Source organism: Colias eurytheme, chromosome 15, assembly GCF_061535395.1.
Source record: "Colias eurytheme isolate Ceu_HAF_F1 chromosome 15, ilColEury1 Martin Lab GWU primary, whole genome shotgun sequence".
In the NCBI taxonomy this organism is placed as follows: Eukaryota; Metazoa; Arthropoda; class Insecta; order Lepidoptera; family Pieridae; genus Colias; species Colias eurytheme.
The window spans coordinates 56,798-69,133 of record NC_142994.1 but is presented as its reverse complement, the minus strand read 5'-3'; the positions used below and the strand labels follow the sequence as shown (position 1 = coordinate 69,133).

General features: G+C 37.8%; 1 protein-coding gene across 3 annotated transcripts in view; it reads right to left on the bottom strand.

The window, feature by feature from the left end:
* The window catches only part of Mob2 (MOB kinase activator 2), a 53,728-nt gene extending 41,973 nt beyond the window's left edge, over window positions 1-11,755 (bottom strand). Inside the window, exons 1-2 of one of the 3 annotated variants that reach the window (XM_090110423.1) lie at window positions 11,296-11,755; window positions 4,930-4,958 (exon numbers count right to left, since the gene is read on the bottom strand). Coding sequence is in view for 2 of the 3 variants with exons in the window: in XM_090110420.1 (XP_089966546.1) it covers window positions 8,803-8,966 (164 nt within the window). In the remaining variant the exon portion in view is untranslated. Of the gene's footprint in view, window positions 1-4,929; window positions 4,959-8,802; window positions 8,982-11,295 lie in introns of those variants that run through there. The other 2 variants (XM_090110424.1, XM_090110420.1) reach the window with 2 other exon arrangements.
* Between the last annotated feature and the right edge of the window lie 581 nt (window positions 11,756-12,336).

Below are 12,336 nucleotides of genomic sequence, written 5' to 3'. Positions count from 1 at the left end.
TTTCATTTTTAAAAATATCTAGAGTATTTTGAAGCCCATTATTATTTTTTCTACGTTATAAAATAGTAAACTATTAATTTAAGACAAAAAAGAAAAACATGAATATTACCCATTGTGAAATATATCTCACAAGTAGGGAATCCAATCCCGCAAACGCGGGATCCCGCTAATGCGGGATCCCGCACCTTTTTTGCGGGATCAAAAATGCGGGATTACTCATGCGGGATCCCGCACGTTCGCGGGATTGAAAAAAAGTAAGAAAAATAGGCTCAGACGATGATCGGAACTATTATCGGACGGAACGGAACGTAATCAATGTCAGTTCCAGTACTCTATGACTGGGGATTCCCCTACGGCGCACGGGGATTTAACTTTGCGCGTACTGAATGGGTGGCAGAGTCTAGAGCTGCTGTGCGTGTACCCACTCGAGATAATTCAACTGATTTGATATTGACACTTTTTGAATGTGGAGGGAATAGGGGGAAGTATTTGGAAGCTGTTTATACTTATGTAAAGTCAATTCCGCCTACAAGTGTGGAAGCCGCGCGTGCTTTTTCCGCCGCTGGCTATTTATGCAACAAGATAAGATCAAATCTAAAAGATGAAACGTTAGATACTTACTTTATCATTTCTTCGAAAGTATTTTCAACAAAAAAAAATAAGCTGACTTTAAATGCCTCTAAAGACTAAAACCAATGAATAGGTATGTTCTATTTCAAATAAAAAAAAATGGTTGCCTGCAAAGTCGGTTTTACGGGCGAAGATTTTACGTGACAACGTCTTTTTCTCGATCATAGTTGAGTGGGAGAGAGACGCAAGGCATTCGGCGGGCCTCTCTCTCGTTCGGTGACTCATCGTAACGTTACCGAGCGTTACACTTTTTCATAAGTGACTCCCAGTCGCAACCTAATTTAAGACGTTGTCACGTCAAAATCTAAATATGAAACGTGAAATATTGTGAATATTGTATTGTCTTAAACATCATTATATTTAATTTATAATATAAGTTATAACTTTGCTTCATGTTGATAAGAATAATTAAAAATATTTGTGTGTATTTTCTTTCTTTAAATTACATGAAACAAAAATAATAATAATTAAAATCAATCCCGCAAATCCCGCGGGATCCGCGGGATTGATGATCTTAATCCCGCAGGCTTGCGGGATCGCGATTTTGATGCGGGATTGGATTCTCTACTCACAAGGAAGCAGTGGTATTGTTATCTCAACTTTACTTTCATTTTATCAATTTAGATTAGTTTTTTGCTGAATGGTTATAAATTATAATCGATTGTACTAAAGTTAAAATTACATACCAAAATGTAAGAGGTCTTCGGACTAAAACAGAAGAACTTTTTACAAATGTTTTAAAACAAAATGCTGATATTGTTATTTTCACAGAGACTTGGCTGAATGACTCGGTTTTCGATCGCGAACTTTTTGACAATAGATACACGGTATTCAGAAGGGACCGAAGCTCCTCCGAATCTAAAAAAATCTCTGGAGGTGGTGTACTTGTAGCTGTTCTAAAGAAGTTCCAGCCAATTCGTAAGCTGCAATGGGAATCCTCAAACGAAAACCTATGGCTAGCTGTTAAGCTGAAACAAGGCAATTCCATCATCCCCCTATTTATTTGCGCAGTATATCTCCCTCCTCCTATCTCTTCAACTAATTTAAAAAACTTCACCTCAAACTTAAACAACATTGTTCAGCATAAACTACCGAAGAAATCGTTGATCTTGTTGGCGGGCGATTTTAATCTGCCTCACATCCAATAGAAATTAGATACAAACAAAGATCTAGAAACCGGGTTTCAGAAACTTGGAACCGGACTTGGTTCTGCATGCCCTACCCGTGACCCGCCAGAGCGATTGAATTTATTTTATTATTTCAGTTTAATGTGTCTAAAACGCCTATCCGCCCCGGTTTGGCGTAAAAGGATGCGGATTCGAGTCCCGCCTAGTGATCGAATTTTTTCTATCTATATATACATCATCACTACATACTAGTACAAAACAAAGTCGCTTTCTCTGTCCCTATGTCTCTTTAAACGCTTAAATCTTTGAAACTACGCAACGGATTTTGATGCGGTTTTTTAAAAAATAGATAGAGTGATTCAAGAGGAAGGTTTATATGTATAATAACATCCATTAAATAGTGGAGAAGTACTGTTATTTTTGAGGTTTCTAATGTGATGTCGTAAAAAATTACATTTTTTCCGCTTACATTGCAAACGCAGGCTGAACCCTACGAGTTTTATCAAAATAATGTACTAAGTATTATACACATTGAAAAGGTCTACAGAAAAGTCCATGATGGTATATACGTCTACATCTTATGAATAACCCACAATAACATTTTTTTGTCATTTACTTTTTACGACAAATAATGGCTAATTTTCGAAGTGATTTTAACCAATACAGCATTAATCCTTAACCAATTAAATAGGTACCTTGAATACATTGTTCATTTAATATAGATCTATATGGCCCTTTACACCGTATGATTTAAGTGAATATTTTCGAAGATATTACAGATTTAAAAATTGCGGGACGTAGCGTTTGCGGCGGTACCGGCCGGCCACCCGGTTATATAATATTTTATACCCGTGCAAAGCCGGAGCGGGCCGCTGTGTTTTTATATACAAGTTACAACGTTCACAGTTTTTCTGTAGTGTATTTAGTATCAGCATTGCACCCGTGCGAAGCCGGGGCGGGTCGCTAGTCTACACTAATATTATAAAGAGGAAAACTTTGTTTGTTTGTTTGTTTGTTTGTAATGAATAGGCTCATAAACTACTGGACCGATTTTAAAAATTCTTTCACCATTAGAAAGCTAAATTATCCACGAGTAACATAGGCTAGGTTTTATCCCGGAAATCCCACGGGAACGGGAACTATGCGGGTTTTTCTTTGAAAACGGGCGAAGCCGCAGGCGGAAAGCTAGTATGTATATAAAAATGAAACGCCATCACGCGTGAACGGGTGGACCGATTTCGATAATTCTTTTATTATTATATTAAAAATAAAACGTAAATATGTACCCCGGGCGAAGCCGTGGCGGGCCGCTAGTTGTTTATATTATGCTAATGTATGCTGCAGCAGGTCAAGGCCGCCGCGCTCGCCCCTGCCGTGTGCCGACTGCCGCGGCCGCCGGCGCCGGGCGACAAGCGGTGCCGCTTCGCACTCACCCTGTTGTATGCGCTTCCGTTCACTTTGCATACCTCATTATTATTGATATGAAGCATTCAGGCTTCAGCCTGCATAAATATCATATTATTATCCCATAATTTGGTCAATGTTTAAAGAAAATGTAACAAATACTTTAAAAAATTGTGGAAGTTTAAAGGAAAACATTTTATTTCTGTACATTAACGAATACATTGTATGGATCCGACATAGACGACGATGCCAAATGCACCCGAACGGATGGAATGTGTACGCATGGAAATGGATGGATTTTATAATGTCCTTAATATAACATCCTCACTTTTATATCTTGTACAACAAAACGGTGACTGCAGGAGGTATGAGTGCAAATTACAATATGTAATTAGAATTACACAGCGTACCTTGTAGTTTCCATGAAGGACTAAGATGATAATAACTTGACAAAACAACGAAAACGTGACCAATTACTAAAAATATTTCACTGCAATCATATTGCGTCAAATCATAAAACTTTTTGTTAAAACAAAGTGATAAAATAATGTTGAGTTAAATTGAATGTAGAACTAACACAATGATTAACCAATAATACTTTCTCTGAAACACTGCCCCATAGAATAGAAAGAGACGTCGTCCAATGGACAGTATTATACAATTTACATCCAATAACACTACGTAAGTAATAGATGACGACAGTCGACACAAAAAACATACCAACATCGAAATGAATGAAAATTAGAAAAGACAATCCGTTAGGCGCTTACACGTACCTAGACGTATAAAGTATAAACTGCGTTCCACCAATGTTCCACCAAAAGTACTCACGTATGTGGTATTTTTAATGTGTAACTAGCAATCTGATGAATTTGATATTCAATAACGGATTTCTAGATTTGTTCATTCTATATTGAGAACCCTTGGAAATGCGATAATTACTGAACATGGAATCTCGTGTCGGTATATACCAAGTCACGATGGAAACGGACCCCGAAAAAAGTAATTAATAGTTAATGCTATTTTTCTTGTTTTTGTACCTTGCTTTCGCATCTAGTGAATCTACTTAGTTTTATTTCAACCATAAAATCAAATAAAAACCACCTTTTAGTACTTTATACTCTTTCGTTAAACCTCTTGCTCAAATAATACCCACGCAATCGTTAGCTGTGTGTAAATTTTCAACGAATTGCTCAATGGCCAAGCAGTTTTTTGTTAATGGTATATTAACCTATATTTTTCCCGTGTTTTACCCGAGCATAATAATATGATATGACACAACCCAGCCGAAAGCGTGAAAGTTTCACTGTTTTCCACTTTTCGCACAAACGGCGGGATTGATCCTTTTTCAGGACCATTTTATTAATTGCCAAGCGGAATTACATCCAGTATTGCGGGACGATTGGCCGCCTATGAGCCGACGTAAAAGACACACTATGACGATATTTTATGTTTCTTACAAAAATCAAAAATTCAAGGAGAATACACAATAAGAAGTGTGATTTCGCAATTAACACGCGAATCAATGTTTTATTTCGACATCTATAGATACGACATTTTGGAGGTCGGGGATGGATATTGGTATTTAAAATAGACAATAATGTGTGGGCTAAAGAACATTAAAAAAATTACGTTAAAGCAAATAGCATTTGTGGCATTTTGGGAACGCGCTGCACGGGAAAACCGTAGCGAGTTGCCGGAGCGTCTCGTGGCCCACACTAGATCCAACTTCTTTGCTTACGAGAAAGGCCATGAGATCATAACTTACAGGGCGCGGCGAGCGAGCATGCGACTCACCTGCAACAAAATACACATACTTGAGACCTGGTGCCAACTTAGGACCAAAATGACATATCACGCAATTTGTGGGACAATGTGGCCGTGGATAAAGTATTCAAATGTTAGCTAAACATTAACAAAATCAACATATTTTTTTCTAGACCTTGTTTATAATGATACATGTTGGACTCCCTAACGAAACCTTATATTCTGTAGGACAAATATTTTTTCACGTTATTTTCATAATTATCACGATAATTAACAAATAAAAATGGGGTTAGTAATAATTTTTAAAATTCGTCAAATCAACTGAATTTATCCTTACTATTCCCATGTAGCAACATTACTTTACGCCCGTAGCACACCTCCGCTGCAGAACTGTAACAGCGGAACCGCAGTAGTTTCGCTCTGTCTTGTCTCGTGTACGAGAAGCGAAACAGTAGCGAAACTGCCTGTTCTAACACATACATCTAACTATTTTTTATCTCTTTCTTCGCGCGGTTTCGCCGATCTCTTCTAACGCCAGCCACACTACCGCGCTCACGCCGCTATTTGTTTGCGGTGCCGCATTGTTTTCGCGCGTGTTTGTCAAAACCGACAAAAATAAAACGCGGAACTACATTGTTTTTGTAAAAGGGTATGTAAATCATCAAAACTCTGAGGGGTCATTCTAAAAATACATATGTATATGTATAGAAACGATCTTCATGGGGCTCGAGTTCTTTACATAGTAGGTTTTCTCCTAATTTCTTTCTTTTTTTATTAATCTCATGCACCCAAATTCTACGAGTTTTATGTCTTTTCAAAGTTAAAGTCCACAATAATATTTCTTCTTCCTCTGACTCCGATAACGACGACATTTCGCTTTGATCGTTGCTTCCCGCCCGTAGCACACCTCCGCTGCGAAACCATGACCGCGGAACCGCTAGATGAATTCCGCTGTGATCAAGTGTAGTTTGAGTAGCGGAACCGGCATCGGCGAAACCTCATGCGAGTCAGTCCGGAAGCAACGATCAAAGCGAAATGTCGTCGTTATCGGAGTCAGAGGAAGAAGAAATATTATTGTGGACTTTAACTTTGAAAAGACATAAAACTCGTCGAATTTGGGTGCATGAGATTAATAAAAAAAGAAAGAAATCAGGAGAAAACCTACTATGTAATGAACTCGAGTCCCATGAAGATCGTTTCTATACATATACATATGTATTTTTAGAATGACCCCTCAGAGTTTTGATGATTTACATACTCTTTTACAAAAACAATGTAGTTCCGCGTTTTATTTTTGCCGGTTTTGACAAACACGCGCGAAAACATTGCGGCACCGCAAACAAATAGCGGCGTGAGCGCGGTAGTGTGGCTGGCTTTAGAAGAGATCGGCGAAACCGCGCGAAGAAAGAGATAAAAAATAGTTAGATGTATGTGTTAGAACAGGCAGTTTCGCTACTGTTCCGCTTCTCGTACACGGGACAAGACAGAGCGAAACTACTGCGGTTCCGCTGTTACAGTTCTGCAGCGGAGGTGTGCTACGGGCCTCCGGACTGACTCGCATGAGGTTTCGCCGATGCCGGTTCCGCTACTCAAACTACACTTGATCACAGCGGAATTCATCTAGCGGTTCCGCGGTCATGGTTTCGCAGCGGAGGTGTGCTACGGGCGTGCAAAGGATAATGACATTTCAAAAGTGCTTCTATATGAAGTCTAATTGAATAAATAAATGTTTGAGTTTGAGTTTGATAAAAGTGGCATTTTAAACGAGTGCTTCACGCGAGCGATACAAGACTATTTGAAAGGAGTGCACAATTTAGAATATTGAGCTCCAATTTAGAATGTTTTGGAGATGTTCATTTTCTAAATCAGTGTATGAAAAAAAAGCTTTTATTAACTTAACGGGCTGATGTCTGATAGTTTGCATTATCTTCAGCTTTTTTTGTACGGAACCTTTAGGGCGGCGTACACAGACCGCTTCGACCAGTTCAGACTTCAGACCGACCGCGACGGCTTGAAGCCGTGACCGCGCGGTGAACTATAGACATTCATTCACTGCCGTACACGGACTGCTCGAGCAGTCGCGACCACTTCAAGCCGTCAACTGCGCGATTTGTAGTGACAGCTCGAGCAGTCCGTGTACGTCGCTCAGCCGTTAACTGCTCGAGCAGTCCTTGTACGGCTGGGCTTAGTGTCTTGGGCTGGTTTTTTTATTTTTTTATTTACGTAAATTTAATCTACAGATAATGACGCTATTAGTTGTTTACTAGATTGCGTTATTGTTGATTGATACTGAATCAAAATGGTACTTATACAATTTCTACAAATAAAAATGCTATGATAGTTTGTTTACATTATTTATCTCGATTAGTTAGCCTTGTTTGATATTAAAACGAAATGAATAGAGGTGAAAATTTTATATTTAGAATAACTAATACTTATATTCTTCGTAAACAACACGCAAATACTGTAATGAATTTATGATCGGTTCGTGCAAGACGGCTAGCAAGTGGCGTAATTAGGCACGCGACAAAGTCAAGTGGAGCCAATCACAGGCACCCAGAGGCACCAGTGGGCCGCTCTGCCGGACCTCACCGGCCGCGGTACCAGTCTTTTTTACAAATGCTTTTTAAGGACTAGGAAAATCGGATGAAATCCTATTCAAGTACAGTGTACACAATCCTAATCAAGTATAAACTACTAGCTTTTCGCCCGCGTCTTCGCCCACGTTTTCAAAGGAAAACCCGCATAGTTCCCGTTCCCGTGGGATTTCCGGGATAAAACCTATCCTATGTGTTAATCCAAGTTACCCTCTATATGTGTACTAAATTTCATTATAATCGGTTCAGTAGTTTTTGCGTGAAAACCATACATATATACATACAAACCTTTCCTCTTTATAATATTACTAGCGGCCAGCCCCGGCTTCGCCCGTGGTACATATGAAAAATAGATGTTGGCCGATTCTCAGACTTACCCGATATTACAGAAAATTTCATGAGAATCGGTCCACCCGTTTCGGAGGAGTATGCAGACTAACATTGTGACACGAGAATTTTATATATAAGATATATATAGTAGTATAGAAATATAGATTAGTATAGATGTATTGAAATTATGAATTTATATGTACATATATATGAATTCTTGGTAAAATTTTGATAAAATTATTCTGGGCTATCAACTAAAAACAACATAGCCAAAAAATTATTTATTTTTGTCAATGACTGCAATTGCTGAAGAATGGTCAAGGTCGTTATATATATTATATCGTCTATATATTTTATGTGTCTAATAAGCTGCAGGTAACGACTAACGAGGCTTTGCATATATTATGTACATATACGCAGTGGCGGCACTACTGGTACTATACTCGTTAAATATATTATATGTACCTTCCCATAGCATCAATGATTTTGGAACCATAATGTAAACAAAACATTTCTTTATATGAAGTAAAATTCAAATACATATTACAGAAATTAGTTCATGTTTATAAATTAATCTATGGCAATAAATATACAACCATTATAAAAGAAACATTTTTTTTTAAATCTTGTAATCAAGGTTTTACAATAAATCTTACGTCACCTCGCATTGTATATTTCCGTAAGTGTGTCGCCTAACATAAGCAATGTGTCATAAAGTGGAAAGAGGGGCGGCGAGGTACGCGCGCGGGGAGCCGTGACGTCACTCAGGTGGAGGAAGGTGATAACGCGCGATAGGCCGATAAGCGCAAGAGCGCTGACGATTTAGAAATCCGAGAAGTAAATGGGTCGATGGCGAATCATCGCTCACTGTGAAGAAACGCAACTACACAACGGATTCGTCACCCGTTCCGCCCGTCGCGAAGTGCACCGAGTGGAACGATTCGCACCTGCAGAAACAGGAGACGGTGTCGTCGGTGTCGAACGGGAGCGCCGCGGCAGGCGGCGGCGAGGCGGGCACGCTCCTGTACTTGACGTGCAGCACGCGGCGGGCCGCGCGCGCGCCGCTGCGCCGCAGGATGCCCACGGGCCAGCGCGAGCCGTCCGCGCTCATCGCGCTGCAGCTGCTGGGCACGTAGCGCGCCGCGGTCGCGAGCGAGTGGCGACTGAGCGCGCGCCGCCGCCGCACCGCGTCGCTGACATCACGCCTTATCGCACCTGAGCGCCGACCTCGGTTGCCTTGTATCTTCTAATGTTGCCTCGCTAACTGTCATATTGTTGCTTTTCTATGTGACGACCATCATAACATGGTTTTTTCTTCATTGATTGGACAATGGGAAAGCCTGGCGTATAACAACGTAGTCCACACTTCATAATATTATGTCAATACTCTTTCCACTTCTCTTTGCATCTACAATTGCATTTTTATATTGTATTCCTTTCGATCGACTTCAAAAAAAAAGAGGAGGTTCTCAATTCGGTACATTTTTTTTTTACTTTTATGTATGTACATCGATTGCGCCGCGTTTTCTGAACCGATTTACGTGATTCTTATTTTCTTTGTTGCGGAATAGTTTCGAATTGGTCCCATAAAAATTTGATTCAAATTCATTTAATAACAGAACATCATAGGTCCACTTGTTAGTAATTTCTTAATTACTATGTTAGTACGTTTCATTCAATTATTATCATTATCACTTTATAATTTATATATCATTGTTTTTTTATTATTTATATATGTCATATTCAGATTGGTCCACTAGTTTTTATTTTATGAGCATTTTTGTTGGATCTCGAGGACTTAAATTAAAATCTAGCAAGTAAATATTAGCCATAGCAACTATTTGATGATACAAAAATACACTATAAAGTATTAAATAAAAATAACTTGTTTAAAAAAAACCGACTTCAAAAACGGAGAAGTAAAAAATAAAAAAGATTTGATATTATTAATTACTGCATATGATATTATTCCGATGTGCTATTTACTAAATAGGTTTATAAATTAAAATTTAAAAATCATTACAATGCTCTTGTTTTAAAGAACTATCACCAAGATCTCAGTAAATACCAACAATATCATTTAAATATTCAAATTTCATGTTTGTTATACATATTATGATTGGTTTTAGAACTTACATTCAGGAGTTACATTTCGTTTTATTTTAAGTAAGGATTTCATAGTCATGTGATATGTGTTCTTACCACAATATATATTATATACTTACTATAGTTGAGCCAATTTAATAGGCAACATTTGACGTCTATCAATTTTATCTTCATAGGGTGGTAACCTGCTTAAAAACATCGATTAAAGCGAATTAATCGATACGGACTTGAAACATTTGTCAATCGAACTTGAAACACATGTCAATAATTTATGATGATATTTATTCCCAAGTAATCAATGCATTCGATTCTAGATGTCAGATTTCGATTTTTAGAGTAACGTCTCTAGTATTTAAAAAGAAAAAAGGTTTATTGACACAAAATTGTAGCGACGTCAGTTCTTTAAATAAGAAAATGTTTATTATGTTCAGAATGGTTTATCAGTAAAATCAAATCCTAAAATTAGTTGCATCGGTCATTATTATTATAAATATGTAATCGTAATTTAAAAAAGTTAAGCAAATGTGCAGTTACAACAAAATGAAATATCATGTTATTCTATGTCGTCGTTACTAGGTTACGTTGTTGAATTTTGTTGAACTGTCAAATGTTGCCTATTAAAATGGCTCTACTATAGGTTGTTACTAAGTCACTAAATCTAAGAGTAAGTTTCTGCTCAACTACAGTGGTCTTATTAAAAAAAATACACTCAATATAATTGACATTCTATGGGAGAAGTTAATAACACTAAAACTAAGTTATGTTTTACCTCAACAATATTTACATGGGAGTCGAGTGTGCTTTGGCACTACAACTCAGTGGCAGTAACATGTTATTGCCACTGTGTTTTGTGCTATGAGTTTATGGGTGGAGGCTTATCCTTTTCCACAACCTACTCACTACTCAGTCCTTTATTTGTATCATAAGTTCTATCTGTATCACTTTTCCTTTATAAGCTGGCAACCCTTTTCAGAGGCTGTACTTCCTCAAATGTGTATTTCAAGCACAAGCTGCCTCCACAGACTATCTACTTCAATTTGGAACTTAACATTCGTTATTATATTGTGATCCTTTTGTGGAGACTAGTCCGTCCATTCGTCATGTAAGGTCTGATGTAGTTATGAAATTTACTTATTATTTTCCAGATATTTCTCCCAGTCACTCGGGTAGGATTTATAAAAAGTTAATATATCTAATATCTGCATCATCCGTATACTATACTCAGCTTCGTATAAGACATCATAAAATATTGTAATTCTGTATAATATCATCAAAGCAAGAATGAAAAGAAAATGCCGTTAAACTATCCTCTAAAAGTCTGCCTTATCACTCACCCCATGAACCAGTCGACGGTGTCCCGCAGGTACTCCGGGAGTCGCTCCAGTTTGACGGATTACCAGATTCCCGAACTGAACAAAAACAAATCACGTCGGTGGATCCGACACACCTCGATAACTAGCTACACTGGTTCACAACTCTTTCCATCACGTTACTAAAGTCTAAGCATCGAACTACAATAACTGTTCCTTCTAAAACTTTGCCAATTAGAGCGTGTCACAGTCACCAAGTTATTTTAGTTTTTCACGAAAGCAGCTGAGCCGAAAGCGCCATGTTGCGCAACTTTATTTATATAAAAGTGGAAATTAAACCATAATTTAACTAAAATAGGTAGGTAATAAAACTACATTATCATTTCATTGTATATGTGTATAATATATTGTAACTGCATTGTAAATTTATAATGTTTAAATTTTAAGTGAATGTGATATTAAAAACATTAAACCATTAGACATGTAAATTATCTGAAAATGTTGGCAGCATTGAATATTGAAATTGAACTTTACTCAATATTGCCAGTAATCATGATCTAGAACTTGTCTAGAACACATCTAGAATGTAGATAAAATGATATAAAAACTTTTTAAATAAATTAAATAATTGTAAATCGTTGTAATCGTTAAAATAGTTGTACTGTAAATGGTCTGAAATTTTTACAGAAACGACTAGCTAGATGAAGCTGGGGCTAGGACGGAGAGTTTATTTTTAAGCTATTGCATAGCTTCTATCGCGGGCCTTGAGCGCGGGGACCGAATCGAGAAATTCCGTAACGAAAAAACCTCACGCTCCCCACTCCGACGGACACGGAGGTGTGGCTTGAAGGCATGCTATGCATTATAGCTTTACCGCGGCTGTCCCCGAGTGCCACACGTCTTTTTTTTATTTATTTGAGTAACAGCACATCATATAGTACGACATAAAAGAGATGAAATTAATTATTTTGGAACTAATTCGTTTTTCATTACCTGGCAACCCTGAATTGGCAATGTAGCTGTCAAGTTGAATAAAAATTTGTTGTTTTTTTCGTGAAGTGGAGA